This window comes from Cheilinus undulatus, linkage group 8 (genome assembly GCF_018320785.1).
Source record: "Cheilinus undulatus linkage group 8, ASM1832078v1, whole genome shotgun sequence".
Classification (NCBI taxonomy): Eukaryota; Metazoa; Chordata; class Actinopteri; order Labriformes; family Labridae; genus Cheilinus; species Cheilinus undulatus.
Window position 1 is genome coordinate 17,119,792 of NC_054872.1, and position 18,290 is coordinate 17,138,081.

Here is an 18,290-nt window from a genome sequence, read left to right on the forward strand (position 1 = left end):
GCACCCTACATGTGAAAAATCTAGTTGCACTGCGACACTTTTAACCAGTGTTAACTAGCCGTCTAACTGAGTAATGCGATTGCTTCATTTAGCTGGCTTTATTCTTTTCTTTGTCTTTCAGGTTTGCTGTATGTTGATGATCCTCTTGTTGTAACTGATGTGCTGTCTTGGCCAGAGACTACCTGGTTAAATAATAATTAAAAAAAAGTACAGTCTTTGGTTCAACACCAGCTAATGTCACATGAAGCAGGCCTTTGCATCAATACTAAAATATGCTGTGTGAATCAAAATCTGCTTTTACTATTTCCTAAAGTTGAGTGACTCAGTTTTCCAAAAGCGTTGTGCAATCTTACTACTTGGCAGAGACGTTAGTGGAGCTTTAAAGATTTTTACAGAGAATTAACTGTATTCTTCTGCAGAAATCACAGATTCTTCTCACAGTGTGTAATACACCCCAAGCTACGAATCTTTTACCCTTTCCAAACCTCATTCACAGGATAATGCTCAAGATGTTTAGCTGTTTGTCAGAATAAATCATCTTGATGAGACGGCTGTAACAGTTGGCAGGATTTGAGGTCACAGATTGAAGGAAAAGTAACTGCTGAGGCTGTGATTTTCTGTGATACAGTTGTGAAATTATTGCTAAGAGTTGAAGAAAAACACAAACATCACGCATGTATTACCCCCCTGTCCTGCTGCAGGAGGCCTCCCACTCATAAACTCTGCATGGGGGTGCTGCACCCACACTCTGGTGTAAACATGTTTCTCAATCTCTACCTATTACACAAGCACACTAAATTAAACCTCCACCTACAAATGCAAACACGTGCTGAAGCCATGTTTAATAGTTTATTGCACTGGGGCTGTTTCCCACACGTGCTCAGCTGATTCAAGAAGAGGCAGAAGGAGGGGAGGGGAGGCAGTGAGTGGGGGTGGGAGCTTGATTTGGATGGGGGAGATCCACGCAGCTGCTGTGTACTGTTACCATAGTAACCTTTGTCTGAGCCCACAGGGATGAGGAATTAAATTTTAAGAATGATTTATCATTTTTGTTCTACAAAGGTTCCAAAACATTAACCTTTAGCAGTTTGTTTGTTTTTTTTAGACCATATTTGATCAGAAACACACAGTTTATACTTGGCAGACATGGCCACGCCCTTTTATGGAAGTACATATCCTCTCTTATGGCGACAGATTTGATCTTACTTTTATCAGATTATAGGAGGTACTGAAGTGTTATTATGAGGAGTCCTTAAAGAAAGAATGATAATTATGATATAACGATAATGAGTTGTAGTTACCATGATGTACAGAAGTGTAACACCACTTTTCATGGAAATTCAGGACAGATTGAGAATTCCTTGTTTATATGATATAAAGACCACTACTATATGTATTGTGTATCAGAGTTATAATGGCTATTGGTTCCACTCTTTGGCACCACTAGTCAGGGGGCTTCAACAGTAAAAAAAAAAAAAAAAAAACAGGGTCAGAACTTCTGGTATAGGCTGAAGCAGACACCAAGCCCCTTGAGGTAAATGGTGATGTGACTTTTTTGTGGTTTCTGTTCCCCTGTTAAAGAACAGACTCATCATTCATTAAATCTCTGCTCTGTCTCTGGACAAGTCCCTGCTGAAGACCTGTGTCTCCTTTAGGTATTTACTATTTACATATTGTGTATGTGGGTGCTCTTTGTCTTTTATTTGGATTTGGTTTCAGTTGCATTGTCTCCAGGACAGGTTCTGGTCATAGGCAATATAGGTGGTCGCCAAAGGCGCCACACTAAAGGGGGCGCCAGAGAGCCCTGAACATCATGAATGGAGCACCATGTGTAGAGAAATCTACTACAATTTCCTTTTTGTTATGAGAGACAAAGGAAATCACTCCCAGTAGCATTGACTGCTGGTGGAGCTCCCAATTTTTAAACACTGTATAAAACGTTGCTTTAATTGTTGTCCTAAACAGTGTTTCAAAATAAAACATTGTTTTAGATGGCATTTCAAAATAAAATGGACTGAACAGCTACAAGTATAATGACTATGTAGAATAGGACAGCTGGTATCCTATCATTTGTGAGAGTTGGTGGCATAATGGATACAGATGTAGCTATAGAATAATATTTTACACTGGAGGTTGCAGGTCTGAGACCTGGCTTGGCTAGTGTTGATTTTTCTCCTGAGGGAGAAACCCCCTAGACCCCCTGAGGTCTGTGCTGTGCATTAATAGGAAATGGCTTCTTTCACAATTGCGCTTTGTTACCATCTCACATCATCTGCTCTGAATTCCTTTTTAAACATTTTATTGTGCATCATCAAAAAATGTTTTGACTACAGACAGAAAAAGAACCCAAAATAGAAACCCTATGCTGATATTAGTGAGTAAATTTTTTTAACTTTCTCTGAGGTGATGATGAAATGTTGGGATGGGTGGTACTACACTGGAATCTTGCCCAGGAAGTGAAAATGGCTAGAGCTGTCCCTGATTGTCTCCATTTGCCATATCACTTTGGTGGAAGTGGGTTGTTTTCAAAAGAACTTTATGGATACTTATACTGTCAAAAATGTTTATTGATTTTAGTTATGAAGGGAAAAATACAATCAGGAAGTGTATGCCGATTCATCGCTCTCAGAGTCATCACACAACCGTCCACTGTAGCTTTCTAATTTTGATGAGAACACATGCCAAAAAGTCACTTTGCTCCTAGTTTTTATTTTTCTATCAATCCCAAAGATCAGCGCAATCTGAGACTGATTAATAAGTAAACAATCTGTCCTTGGTCTCTCCTCCTGTTCCTGTCTGTGTCTTGTAGTGATGCACATGTGAAATCTTTTCTATTTCATATAAACGTTTCTGTTTCAAAGGCCTGTGAAAAGTTCTACTGTCATTCAGAAGCTAATATTTCAGAGTGTGTCATCATCCTTTTTAAGTACACAGTAATTTTAACTTTTACCTGGGTAAATTTTGGGGGAAGTATTGTACTTTATTTCATTAAAAAAGCATAAATTACTCAAAAAAAAAGAAAAAGCAAGGAGTTTCTAGCTCTCTGTCAAAGCAATGGCCTGTAGTTTGGCTTTGACTACACATGACTGTCACTAACACACAGCAAGATAATGATCCACATCACATCTAAAAAACAGCTGTTGCATTTCACTGTATCATGTTGCAAATGCCAATGAGGAAAGATCATATTTCACTGTACAGCTCCTCAGGAGCTACTCAGTACTCTGTACTCTAAATGAGAGGTTCTTAGTAGATGGCATCCTGCAGTTGCAGAGAACAAAGTTCTACCAAAGAAATTCTACCAAAGAGGCCATGTTCTGAGCTGCAAAGTGTTCAAAGTGTAAAAAAATTAAAAAAATTTTCAGCTACTTTTTGTGAAATTACTTACTGATATGAGATATACTGCAACCCTTCTTCACGCCAACTCCATTACATCTCAGCGATGTTCTGGTCCAACTCCTTCATGCCATCTTGCGTCCCTTCACTGCCATCTGATCTTCTCTGGTTCAAGCTTCTCAGAAGTCCATTCCTCTTCTTTTCCTGCTCCTTCAGTCACCACCACCCCTGTCTAGACTCCATAGAGGAGTATCTATCCACTGTCTGCCTCACTATCCTTTCAGGTTTATAAAGCCATCACGATGGAGTCTATTTGCTGGACATTTCACAATTTAAAAAATTTCTAGTTTGTAAAAGAAATCATTGTTAAACTCGTATTAAGTCTCCTGATTGAAAAAACATGACTCAACCTGACTAGATCTTGGATGTGGAGTTAAGGTGTAACAAAGCAAAAACATACAAATGCATCCTTAAAGTGCATTAAAAAATGAATTCATCGCATTTGAGTTAAACTATTCCTTTACTACATGGTGCAAAGTTTCAACCCTTCACAGATAACCAAATGCAAAGACACATCACTTTGTTGATTGTGTTTTATACTTTGTCTTATACATGAATGAAATTAGCTTTTATTATCAGATCATCAGAGATTTCACAGTTTTAATTATCAGCCTATTAAATTCTGACAGATTAAAGTGACTTTTTAAAGTGTCTTATCTTGAAGAGGAGTTATTTCCATAATTAATGTGTGGTGTTCAAACGTGGGCTGGACACTGAGCACGCACTTCAGTAACTGGAATGCTGATTAACTGTAGTGTAACAACAACGCCCTCTAGTGGTGCAAAGATGCTTTAAATTTTTTTTTTTTTTTTTTTTTTTTTTTTTTTTTGCCAAGGCTGTCTTCTACAACAGTGACTCTCAACTGGTCCAGCCTCAGGACCAATTGATATCTCTGATGACAAATCGCGACCCAAATTTCCAAAAATTTTCAACAATGCACATTTAGGAAATAAAATGTTGTACTTAAGATCTTGGATGGAACAGAATTAATGACAGGGCAAAACTGGCATGTTTTACACCCCTTTTCCCCATAATAAAGTGTAAATTTCAGCCAATTTTCCAGAGATCTTAAGAAATCACTTTATTGACATGGTAAAAGCAGCTCTTTTATTGCAAGAAAAGAAGATAAATGAGTTGAAATACGGATCAAACATTTTAATTTACCCATTATTACAATCAAAATAGAGTAAGATAAACAGTATAATTGCATGTTTATAGGCTTTTGCCGTTTTTTTCCAGTCACACATTCGCGACCCACTGAAAACTGCTCCGCGACCCACTTTTGGGTCCCAACCCACCAGTTGAGAAACACTGTTCTACAATATATGGACCATCTGTGAAAATAATGTCTCAAAAAAACTGAAATTTGATTTTCACATCTTACACCTAGAACATTAAAATGATTCAGATTTTATTTTTAAAGCATTATCTATTTCTGTTTACAAGTACTGTTGTGTTTCACATTAAATGTCTTAATATATATTTGTATAAGTACACCTGTATATAATTGTAACTTTACTGTTTAAGTTCTCTTCTCTCTTTGTTTATCGTGTCCTCAGGTCAGATTCCTTTCTTTTGTACACTTACAGTGCTGTGTAAGTATTTTACCCTTCTTGATTTCTTATTATTTTGCATATTTGTCACACTTAAATGTTTCAGATCATCAAACAAATTTTAGTTTTAGACAAAGATGACCTGAATTAATACAAAACACTATTTTTAAATGATATTGTCATCTGACATTATCATTTAAAAATGGCCAGACATTCATCTTAAGGATTTTCTGGTTAAGAGCATGAATTAATGTTTTTTTCAGTAACTGCTTTGCTGCAGCCCCAGACCATCACACTGCCAACAGCATGTTTGACTGTTGGTGTGATGATCTTTTTATATGCTGCTGTGTTAGTTTAACTCCAGATGCAACAGAATGTATACCCTCCAAAAAGTTCAACTTTCATCTTGTCATTCCACAAAATAATATCTAAAAAGTCTTGGGGATCACCAAGATGTTTTTGGCAAACGTGAGACGAGCCTTTGTGTTCTTCTTGGCCAATAATGCTTTTGAACTTGGAATTCTCCCATGGGTGCCATTTTTGCCCAGTCTCTATCTTATTGCTGAGTCATAAACACTGATCTTAACTGAGGCCAGTGAGGCCTGCAGGTCTTTAGATGTTTTTCTGGGTTCTTCTGTGACCTCCTGGAGGAGTTGTCCATGTGATCTTTAGTTGTAATTTTGGTTGGCCGGCGACTCCTGGGAAGGTTCACCACTGTTGTAAGTTTTCTCCATTTGTGGATAATGGCTCTAACCATGGGTTCATTGGAGTCCCAAAGGCTTAGAAAATGATTTAACCCCTTTTAGACTGATAGATGTCAATGACTTTGTTTCACATCTATTCTTGAATTTCTTTAGTTGGTGGCATGATGTGTAGCTTGTTGAGATCTTGTAGTCTACTTCCCTTTGTCAGACAGGTTCTACTTAAGTGATTTCTTGATTGAACAAGTCTGGCCGTAGTCAGGCCTGGGTGTGGCTATTGAAATTGAATTTAGCTTAACAAAAACTGTGGTTAATCACAGTTAATTCAAGATTTAAGAGGGAAGGCAAATGCTTTTCACATAGGACTGGATAGATTTAGATGCCCTTTATCCCTTAACAGTTGACATTATCATTTAAAAAAACTGCATTTTTTAAAAAATTTATCCAGGTTATCTTCATCTAATATTAAAATGTGTTTGATGATCTGAAACATTTAAGTGTGACAAATATGCAAAAAAGTAATGCAATGTTTACTGCATTATAAAATAGACCGTAAAATGAAGCATCACACAATTTTAGAGGCATTCATTTTAATTTAATTTGAAGAGTTCAAAGTTATGATACTTTAAAAAAACACAGAAGCAATGTGGACGTATAACTGTCCAAGCTAACAAGCTGGGAACATTCCCAAATGCGCAGTGTACAAAATATCACAATGTAATATGTACAACACAAAAAGAAACACAAATACACAGACAAGCACTCTCAGTTGATGAAAATTAGTATTTACAGTGAAATAAGTAGAAAGAAAGAACCAATAAATAACATCAAAATGCTGCAAATGTTGTTAATGGACAACATAAAGCTGGGTTTATGCTGTTACAAAGCTGACAACGTGTGTATTCTCTTTATGTACGCCAGGCAGAGCAGTTATTTTCATTCTGCTTAGACATAAAGTCACTTTGGAGGTCCACCTGCTCCACTAGTATGTATGTCATAAACTTCCTCTGTTTAAATCCTGATAAATTTACATTCATGCCAGCTCAGGACTCAAGATTCTGATAGATATTTGACTAAAAATGGAAAGACAGAGGCGCCTGAAGTTTAGTCAACTTGATGAAACTGGCTCTACTAAATCCTCCTTCATACTCTGAGCTGTGTATTGGTGTTTCTTTCTTCGGCAGCAACATTTTCACCAGCATGTAAGACAAACAACGACATCAGAGAGGAGAGGATATAAAAAGGTAAACATCTGCAAAGACAAAACTCCACCAGCCTCTCTGCCAAAACGGGGAAACATTGACATAATCCATCATTTCTCTGCATACTCATGAAATAGCATTGCATTACATACAAGTAGAGACATAAAACTATCTGTAACAGCTGTACACAGAAATAGAAATGTTCAATTTTAACCTTCTCTCAGCTATTGTTGATTTTTCCATCATAAACCAGCAGTGAAACTACCCCATCCAAGCCTCAAAGCGTTATGAATTGATGTTTTTCTATTTCTATGCACATCTTACATCTGAATATTGATTTATTTCCATCTTTAGAGTGTAACTGTGCCCTTAAAATAAAACAGTGAGTCCACAGCTTGAAATAAATAAGAATAAATAAGACAACTCCAAGATCTGTAATTCTCTCTCACATAACATCAATAAGAGGACAAAATAAGATATGATACTGTACATTATCATCAGCTTTTTTATTTGTAAAGGTGAACAACTAAAAATATCACGCTCAAGTATAAATTGACACATTTTTGCGTGTGTTATGATGTGTATTCCTGTCTCAGCAGTGGTTGCTAATAATAATATTCTTTGTAAGCAGCTCAGACACATTTAATGTAACTTTTCCAGCATGCCAAATGAGCCTGGAAACCTCTGTATCATTTCAGGTTGTTTTTACAAGCTGAAAGTCACTTTGTGGACCAGATCTACAGTACTTGGCACCACAATAAAGACAAGGAATACTAAGATCTATCCTGCACCGTACACTCTTGTATTTTGGGTTATTTCTGTCTGACTTCTGACACTTCCTAACAGAATGATCATCTCTTAACACACACCTGTCTCATGTTTTATCTACAACAACTCAGATCATGGCTTAAATAAACACACCTCAACGCATCCATCCGTTTAAATCTTCCTCAAATTAAGTCTTTTATATTTCAACATTATAAACCTAGAACCCAAATAAAGGCCCTACCTCATCTCCACCTCCCTCTCTCACTCCTCTGACTCTAATCTCTTTTAGCTCTTCCTTTCCTCTTCCTCCTCCCAGAGTTCTCCTGGGGCTTCTCCTCTTTGCTCCCCGTCACAACGGCACCGTTGGCGGCCTTGCTGAGCCCATTGAGGGACCCGTTTGAGACAGCCTTGCCCGCTTTAGAGGAAGAGGAGGAGGAGGCGTCGCGTCTGGGCTGCTGGCGGCGGTAGGTCTGGTAGTAGAAGTTGCCAAAGAGGATGATGAAGGTGATGGCATAGCAGATGAGGGAGTAGTGCATCCAGTGGGGGAAGTCGCAGTTGACGTAGAGGGACAGGGCTGTGTGGCCGATGGTGACGTGGAACTGGATCTGAAACAAAAGAGAGACAAAAACACATTTTAAAATTCAATTTCAAACCTTTTCATGGAGTGTTTCAGCCTGAGATTCATTGGGATTTCTATTTTTTTTTTAAATAAAGGAAGATTGGTTTTATCTTACCATCTGGATGATGGTCAAGTACTTCTTCCACCACAGATACTTTTGGATTTTTGGTCCACAGGAGGCCAGGCCATAATACAAATACATCAAGACATGGATGGCTGCGTTCATGTGAGCGCCAAAAAATGCTGAAAATAACACAAAACATTAACATTATGCTATTTTCATTGTTGAAATACAAGTTTTTACAAGCCAAAACACAATATGATTTCTATGAAGCACTTTTTCTATATTAAAGGACGATGACACAAGCTCTTTTCTTGCAAGTAAAAGAAAAAATATATAGAATATCTTTAACTGCAAATTCCAATGGTCATGCTAACTTCAAGGCTCTAAACAGGATTCAAGCACAGTCTATATTCTGTATGGTACCTGCTGCCATTTAATCCTTTAAAGCCTGAAGCCTCTAATAAAAGCCAGAAAATTCACATTTTCTGGAACTGAGATGTTTATCTAATTTTCTACCAAAACCTGAAAAAAGAAAAACTGCCATAAAATTCCACATATTTTTTTGTATCACATTTAATGTATTAAATATTTCTGGCAATTGATAATCCACTGGAAGACATTTTTCCATTCATTGTGTATTTCCAATAGTAAATTTTGAATACCTTTAAGGAAATGACATCACTGACAGATTTTCCCATTTTATTAACAAAGTGCTTGTTATGTTTAACTAAATAAATATGTTCAGCACTTTAATACAAAAAAAACTTCTCTACAGGTACAGAGAGCAGAGAGTGTATCATCATAACGTTTTTCCTAACCTATTACATCATAACATAAATTATGGTATGGTATCACACCTTATGGTAATGTACCGTCTTATTCCATTCTGTATTATGACATTAACTGTTGTATCTTACTGTATGGTAGTGTCCCATATAATTTATCACATCACATCATATCATATGGTAACATAAGCTAACTAGAAAAGCACTCGGAGAGCTCAGACCTCCGCCATTAGCCCTATCTCCCAATAGTAAAGTATCCTTTAAAAAATTCCTGATCCAGATCACTCCCAAAATCTAATCAGTTCTTCCTTATGCCATTTCTGACATTTCCTGAAAATTTCATCAAAATCCGTCCACAACTTTTTGAGTTATGTTGCTAACTAACTAACAAACAAATTAACAAACTAACAAACAGACTAACTAACAAACCCTGCCGATTACATAACCTCCTTGGCGGAGGTAACAAATCATGACAAATGGTTTTGTAAAATGCCATAGGTTATGGAATTGTATCATACCATATTGTATTGTATCATATTGTACCATATCAAATTGTATTGTATCACATCATGTTGTATCGTATTTTATCACATTGAATTGCATCTTGTCGCATCATACTGGATCGTATCGCATCATACTAAAAATGGTATCAAATTGTTTTGTATCACATCGTATCATATTGGATCATATCAATTCATATTGTATTGCCAGTTTTAATAAACGTCATATTGTAATGAATCAAGTTGGTTTTTTTTGCATTTTGTCAGCTCATATTGTATAGTATTGTATCCAATTGTATCATATTTAAAATTGTATTGTATCATTGAATATTATATTACTGAGTCTGATCATATTTTATCCCATTGTAACATATTGGGTTGTATCATACCACATCATATTGTATCAAAATGTATTGCTTCACATTGTGTCATATGGTATTGTATCCCATTATAACATATCATATCATATCACACTTCATCTTATCATATTGGAAATTATAACACATTATATTGGATCTGATCGCACTCTATCGTGTGGTATCATATCTTTTTTATATGGTATTGTATCAAATCGTATGTATCACATTTGATTGTACTGGACTGTATTGCATTGTATCGTATTGGATTGTATCGTATTGTAGTGTTCGCATTGTGTTGTATCACATTGTATCGCATTTTATCATATTGTTTTGTATCTCACTGTATCGTAACATATTGTAGCGTAACATATCATGTCGCATCATATCGTCTTGTATCTTAGAGTATTATATGGTATTGAATTGGACTGTACCATATTGGAGGGTATCATGTTGCATCGTGTTATATTGTATCATATCTCAACATTGACCGACCAATCAGGATGTATGGTACTGTATCATATCATATGGTATTGTAACATGAAGCACCAACGTGGCATGATATAATGTAAAATATTATGACGTAGCGTTACATCATTTCACGTAACATAACTTCTGTTAATCTATGATATCATATGGTATTGTAGCATTCCACAATGTGTCAAAACACATCATATCACACCGTATCTTATCGTGCCTTATTGTGGTCTACCACCATATCAGCACTTGAATGTGCATAAGAGTGTTCTTGGGTGTTCTTAGAGTTTTTTACACACTTGTCCTAGATTAGAAAATCCTGGTGAATCATCTTAAAAAACAGCATGGCTGGATTTTAGGAACCATTTTCTTCTGATAAACGATCAGTGAATGGGTTACATTGTTACAAGTAACATAATACTTTTAAAGTTTGCCTATTAATGATAAATTGTACTCTGGGTAAAACAATTCAAAACTGGCACTTCATATGTAGACAACTAAAGTTATTTTATCCAAGGTCTAATAACGTGGCTTTATGAGTAGGACAATGCATGTGGAATAAAACAAAGAGCTGCTCTTGGAGCATGAAATACTCACACTGTCCTCCTGCCACCCATTTGATGCCGATCCACCAGAGCGTAAACATGGTGCAGTGGTGGTAGACGTGCAGGAAAGTAACCTGGTTGAATTTTTTCCTCAGGATGAAAAACACTGTGTCAAGATACTCAATGCCCTTTGAGACAAAATACCACCATAGAGCTCCTGCCACCTGTGTCAGACAGAACAAGAGAAGTGGAAGAAGCAGACAGGTGCAGGTGGAGGAGTGAAGAAGAAAAAAATCAGACAGTTAGAGGTACGGAAAAAAAGTTCCTCTAGTATTTAAACTTTTCATACAGCTGTCATCCATATTAGCACTTCATTTACAGTCAAAAATAACTATCTTTTCTGATCCTTTCTACAGAATTGTGTCCTCAAGGGACACCTGAGACCTGAGTGACTGAGTTAGATGTGTAACTACGTCATGGAGCAGGAGGAAGGAAGGGGAAACTGGACACCCTTCACTATGCCTCGTCCAACTTGCACTTTTTCTGATAACAATACAGGCTTCATATAATGGAGGACGATCATGTTACTGAAACACTCACGGTAAAGCTTCCAGTGCATACTGGCAAAGGTGTAAGGAGTCATTGTTAGTGAAGTCAAGCAAATAAGTCAGTTATCTGTCAAACTTGTGACTCTCTAGCAAACTGGAAAAATACTGCACACAGATGAATCATTCCAATGTCAGTTACATAATAAGGCATGGGATTTTTGCTCCACAGTGAAACACTTTATATTTTTATTTAATCAAAGTTTGTATAAGTATCTTTGTTAGAGACATCCTCATTGACAATCCATCGAGTTTCATTAAAAATAAATGATCAGTAGAACAGACTTAATGCTTCCAGTTACCGATCCTCAAAACCGACCAGCTGTGGTTAACACTCTGGTGTCTGTGGCTGAAAGAAGCACTGTGCATGGTGCAGTGTAATTCTTTAGACTTGCTGAACTCTAAGTATTCTGCACATCGACACTGGGAATCAAATTAAACTGAAACGCAGCTCCTTCAACTGACAGCTCCAAAAACAATCAAACCTGCCAACCTGAGTCACTTATCCTCCTCCTCCTCTACTTAAAGTAGCCATGGTAAAATCCCTCAAACTGTAGTTAGGACTCCAAGTTAGAAATATCCCACATTGAGTTATTTAGTTGTCCTCAACCTCAAACACTCACCCTGACTTCATTGGGGTCATCTGAATAGTCCACAGGCTGACAAATGTAACTGTAGCTCGCTGCCCGTGCTGCCATAAACAGCTAAAATACAAAAGAATATTTGGGTTAAATTACTGACAAGAAAGAGAAGAAAGGATAAATAGTCACATGAATGGCTGTGGTTGGGATAAGGCATTTACAGATTTACTATTATATCATGTGCAAGCCAACGAGAATAAATTATCTGTAAGTGTAACCTGCCTCCTTAAAAATGAAGAAGTTAAGGAAGACCATGCTGAAGTTGTAGACGATGAGTGTTTTGCGGAGCTGGAAGGGCTCTCTGTTCTTCATGTATTTGGGTCCCAGCCAGAGGAACAGCAGGTAGGAGGTGCTGATGGCCAGTGTGGGCAGGGGGTTGTCCATCAGGGGCCATTTCTCCACCCGTTTGTCTGCAGGAGGGACAGATGTTCTCAGAGCATTACATAACCAGTCTTAATGTTGCCCAGTGTCAGTGTATTTAAAGAAGAGTGCATGTGGAACAGATGCTCAAAGACTGCTGATTTCTGTTCTGTGGTGACCTGTGTGGAGGAAGGTTTTTATATAGAGCTGTGTTTAATGAGACACAGGGAATTTTGGTTCTCTTCACAGGACAAAAGATGCAGTACTCCGCTCTACTCATTCTCAATAACAGTGGTTTAGCAAGCTGAATCAGCATAGAGATCAATTATACGTACTGAATCCAGTTCAGTTTTTAAACAGATTAAACATAGGACTTGTTATCAACTGGCCTCTGCACAATAGTAAAGACACAGTACATAAAGTGTTTCCATCAAAGCTCCTTACATGGATTCAAAGTATGAGGTGCATAACAACTCTAAAATTACTAGATAAATAGATACATTTTCTATTAGCAGAGATCAGAAAAATGTACAACCTCAACACTCACAGAACAGTAAATAAGTGGGCCTTTAGCAGGGATGCATTACATTATTGGCACAATATCATTATCATCAGATTTTAGCTTTAAAGTTGATAATCACGATCAATAGTTATTAAAATTTTACAACTGATGTATCGACTGTAAATATTGGCTGTATGTACAAACAGTATTAACATAAAATGATCGATCGGGATTTTTTTTTTTATTTTGAAGCATCCTCTGTAGGATACGGGTGTGTGATGCAGGGGGGTACGTCCTCTCTCTAATAGTATGTGTCATCTGAAGAAATGCTGGGGCTTCTTGAACAACCACACTCTATTTTGATTCTATTTTATTCACTCCAAGCACATTATTTACATTCTAAAGACTCATTTTAAGAAATTAATTATTTTTGTTGATATATACTTCACATTTGATGCACACCCTTGCCTAACCATGGGCCCTTGGATGCACAAGGCCACTGCCTAACGATAAAGCTGCCTATTAGTTTAACACACTTTCTATAAAAAAAAGCTCTCTTACACTGACTATATGGCATGGCAGAAACCACATACTGTATTTACCTGCAATGGTTAAGGTCCACTTGTAGAACTCTATGGTGTCGTTAATTAAATGTGTGACAATCTCCATGGTTGCAGCTGATGACCTGAAAGTAAAGAGAAATGTTAGAATGTGAGTTACAACACTCAATTAATGCTAAAGCTTTAACAGTGCTGAGTTATAGTGAAGAGGTGATCAGCAATGCCTCCATAACTGTAAACATGACAGTCTTTCATCTTTATACATGATTTAAATCGTATAAATCCATAAAAATAAACGACCCCACGCAAACAGAAGGCTCATCTAAGCTTATATGAATTCGTAGCCCCATGAGGCCGTGATAGATGAGCTATAGGCTTCACTGCGCACAAAAGCAGGGAGCACCGGCCGGCACAGCGCATGTGTCAGCAGATTTTTGGCACGAGCACGATCACCAGGATCACCAACCTGGTGGCCGTCGCTAGAGAGGGGGGATGCCTAATGCCCCACTTTCACGTTGAAATGGGTCAAAAAGGGGCCAGACGGACGCATAGCCTGATAAGTAGCGCAGTGAGACCCCCAGTATGATTTAATGATCCTGTGAGGATGGATGACGCCCCCCTCCTCCCTCTCTCCAGCTCGGAGGATCAGGCTGCTGCAGCATCTGCCTCCTCTGCTGCTCCTGCAAAAACCACTCCAGCCATTGACTATAGAGTGTATTTGAATAAAAATTTAAGCCCAGTTGTCTCGTCTCAGAAATAATCACTCTAATATTAACGGCATGGGTGTTAAATTTTGAAAGCAAATTTGCATTCTGCGGCATACAGTCCGGCCTTCATCCAGGCTGCACGAGCTCTCCTGTCAATATGAATTTCCAAAAAACGCCACAGCCATTATCGCCTTACATTTTGAAACCAAAATACAACTGACATTAGACGACGGCCATGTTCTCAACATCTGTACAGAGCAAACGAGACGAACATGAGCCCAGCATATCTGCATTTATCTAGCCTGTGCTGCGTGCGGATGTAGATGCTTATTACCTTACCGTGTCGGTGCTTTAAAAAATCCGTCTATAATGACATTCAATGCAAGGTCAAGCGTTGTGCGTTATTCCGGCTCGTTTTGGCTGAGAGTGTAATTTCTTCATATATTTAATGTTCTGTATCCAGCGTGAAAAAACAAGGCCGCTGAATCAACGGTGATGGCATGAATTTGTCGTTAAGGGAGCTCACTAGCCTCCACCGCGCGTCTGCTTCTCCAAATTCCTCCTCTGATCCTCACAACACCAGCGGCACGGTACGGAGAAAACACACCGCACTTCCTGTCACACTTTCAAAATACACCTCGATCGATTTCATTTATGGAGCATCTGAAAAAAAATGTATACAATAGTGCAGCATTGGGGGTTGAAATTGGATATAAAACACAAAAATACGGAAAAGACTTATCCTGTAAAATTAAGTTAAACATATAAACAACAACAAACAATGCATATGCCATCCATTAAAAACATTAAAATACAATAAAATAAAAAAGCAAAATCTACATGTTAAAACACAGCACAGACATAAGTTATAGCTACTGGGTTCAAAGACAACAAATATAATTTATATATTAAACTATCACTGCGCAATGTCCTAAATTATTTCTATAGTGATAATGACTCCTCTATTTAGCATGGATTATCTTTCTCTACCAAATTCAGGAATATAAATGTAACATTTAAAGAATATCTGTATAAGATAAAGTTATATTTACATGTGTACTAACTGCTCGTGTTTCGCGTGGAGACGCAGCGCCCTCTTCTGGCTTTGAAGAGAAGAAGGAACCCCATTTTACAGCACCTGTTATTACCAGGCTGTCTCTAATCTCATTCAAAGTAGTAACCATTAAAACTAGCATTGCATTAGTTTATCACAAACATCTTAAGTTAAGAATTGGTGCATCATCAGTTAAAGATTAATCTACCACTAATTTACCATTAGTCAATCATTATTTTAAATTTAGTTGTTTAGATTATTTTGACTTTATCAGTTTATGCTAAAATGAGAGTATTTCACACAGGACAGCAATATTATAGGAATGTGCTGCTTTTTAAAGTCACACATAAGGATCACCATTTTTTATTTAACCTGTCCACTCAGTGCTACGGTCTACACACAGATATCACTTAGATTCAGCTTCCAACTTGGTATTAAGGGTTTTTTGTGCTGATTTGTTCTTTGTATTGTTCCGGTGGCAATGTTATTATTTTGGAGGTCATGGACTGAAAATTTTGGGAACCTTTACATTTGTGCTCCACCATTTTTCTATCACACCATCAGTTTCCCATCAAATTATTATCAGGTCAGGTGAAAAGCAACTATTTACATTTACTCAAATTACTGTAATTGAGCAGTTTTAACCAGGTTAAAAAAAAAAAAACTTTCACTTGAGTACAATGCTCTTGTACTTTGTCCACTTCTGTTTTCTACAGAGAAGCATATAGTGATAGAATGATTCAACATCACATCCCAAAACAGCTGCTGAACACAGCAAGAGCAAGTGTTGAAATCCCAGGGTTAAACATTTAAGAGTTTCTTTAAACTCAAATTGTAATTTTAACTCCATTCTGAGTTAAATGGTCTTCAATGTTGGAGACCATTGATCTAAGCTCCGCCCACTGAGCGTTCAAATCTAGGGGATGTGTGGGCGGAGTTTCCCATCATGCCCTTGGGCAGAGTGTTTAGGTGTGTTTTTTAATGTTTTTAGTTGTGTTTGGATGTTGCCTGTTGAACGGGGATCCCTGCTGGGGTTCTTATGGTTATGTTTATTGTGGTTCGATGTTTTTACCTCCGCCAAGGAGGTTATGTGATCGGCAGGGTTTGTTAGTTAGTTAGTTTGTTAGTTGTTAGCAACATAACTCAAAAAGTTATGGACGGATTTTGATGAAATTTTCAGGAAATGTCAGACATGGCATAAGGAAGAACTGATTAGATTTTGGGAGTGATCTGGATCACTGTCTGAATCCAGGAATTTTTTAAAGGATTCTTTAGGGCTAATGGCGGAGGGCTGCGCTCTCTGAGTGCTTTTCTAGTTTTTGATATGCAACACATTTGCAAGAGCGAAGTTGCTCTATTAAAGAAAGGTGAATTTACCTGAACAACCTGGTTGTCAGTTTGTTCTCTTGTTTTTTATTGTCAATAAGGAAAGACCACAACCTTACAAAGCAGATGGATGCACCCATTTCCGTGTTTCTCACTGACGAATCCATCTTGCAAAGCTCCCGTCTGAACTGTTTGGGCCCGGTTAGAAAGTGACAGGACCAATCAGCAGAGGGGCAGCGTGGCGGAGTAGTGACGTAAGCAAGCAGCAACAAGGGGCAGTTACCCTTATTGCGAAAGACATTAACGTGGATGCTGCTAAAGCGCCAGTTTTATCAGAACTTGACGACATTTCTTCTTTTAACGAAGAAAAAACTTTTGTTGTTTTTTTTTTTTTTTAAAAACGACAAAAGTCATGTACATGTCTACAGTCGCCATGGTTCGCTTTATGCAGTTATCGGTAGTTGTGCATGCACACCTCGGTAACGGCAACGACGTCACGTGTTTTGTTGTTTTGATTGGCCCGTAAAGATGTGACAGACAGAACGTTCATCTAATCACCCTCCAAGTTTTTTTTTTCAAAGGCTCTGCCCTTTCCCAAACACTGTATATCAAAGGTTTTTTTCAAATGTCATGTTAGAAACACCATAGTTCACTGTGCAACTCTTCAGTAGCTACTCAGGAATTTAAATTAGATACTTTATACTTTCACTTGAGTAAATTAAAAGGATACAGTACTTTTACTTAAGTAAATTGTAACCAGAATAACTGTACTTTTACTTCAGTACAATAGTTGTGTACTTTTTCCACCTCTGTTAGGTTATCAAAGTCATTAGTTTACCTCTGATTCACCAGTAGTTTAACCATTTAACCACTACAAGATTTCCATTAGCATATCATTATGTCATCACAAGTTTGACGTTAATACTTATAGCAGGGATGCCAAACTCAATCACCGCAGGGGCCGGATTCTGGATTCAGGTCTAACAGGGTCACCTTCTTAACCATAAACTGTCAACCTCATTTCACTAGTAATTAAATATGAAAAAAACTTAGCAACTTATGTAAACGATTTTGATATTTAAAAAGTTTAAAAGGTAAGTTTAAAGGCTCACAATTTAAGAAAAGTAAATTTATTGGTTCAAAAAGGTCAAATCATGAAATTGGAATGAAAAAATCATGTTTTTTTTAAAGGCAAATATATCAGAAAGAAAGTCAAAATCATGAGTTAAAAAGGTTCAAATAAGAGATAAAATTTGTAATCATGAAATTAAAAGTCAAAATATGATTCAAAATTTTAAGTTGTTAGTCTTAAAGGTCAAACTATGGGATTATGAAGTCAAAGTTTGGAGTTGAAAATATGAGGTATATACAAAATATTGGTTAAAAAGGTCAAAATATCACTTAAAAATTAGAATTATGAATCTTAAAACTCATATTATACGAGAAGTCAAAATTATGAGTTGAAATGCTCAAAGTATGGAATAAAAAGTCAGAATCCTAAGTTTGAGTCCTAACTGTGAGATGCTTAATTGAAAATTTGAAATTAAAACACAAACTGATTTCTTTCCC

General features: G+C 37.2%; 1 protein-coding gene across 1 annotated transcript; it reads right to left on the reverse strand.

Moving 5' to 3' along the window:
• Positions 1–6,234: 6,234 nt before the first annotated feature.
• Positions 6,235–14,898, reverse strand: elovl4a (ELOVL fatty acid elongase 4a). The gene is made up of 7 exons (XM_041794014.1): positions 14,681–14,898; positions 13,677–13,759; positions 12,435–12,622; positions 12,195–12,275; positions 11,019–11,190; positions 8,355–8,482; positions 6,235–8,225 (listed from the first exon to the last, which is right to left on the reverse strand). The coding sequence occupies exons 2-7, from the start codon at positions 13,741–13,743 to the stop codon at positions 7,896–7,898; spliced, it is 966 nt and encodes a 321-aa protein (XP_041649948.1). The 5' UTR covers positions 13,744–13,759; positions 14,681–14,898; the 3' UTR covers positions 6,235–7,895.
• Positions 14,899–18,290: the final 3,392 nt, after the last annotated feature.

Excerpts from the sequence above, each read along its gene's own strand:
- elovl4a (XM_041794014.1), bottom strand. The coding sequence starts at position 13,743 with ATGGAGATTGTCACACATTTAATTAACGACACCATAGAGTTCTACAAG. Across the intron at positions 12,623-13,676 it reads GTGGACCTTAACCATTGCAG|ACAAACGGGTGGAGAAATGG; the intron begins GTAAATACAGTA and ends TCCCTCCTGCAG. Across the intron at positions 8,226-8,354 it reads ACTTGACCATCATCCAGATG|ATCCAGTTCCACGTCACCAT; the intron begins GTAAGATAAAAC and ends CTTTTGTTTCAG.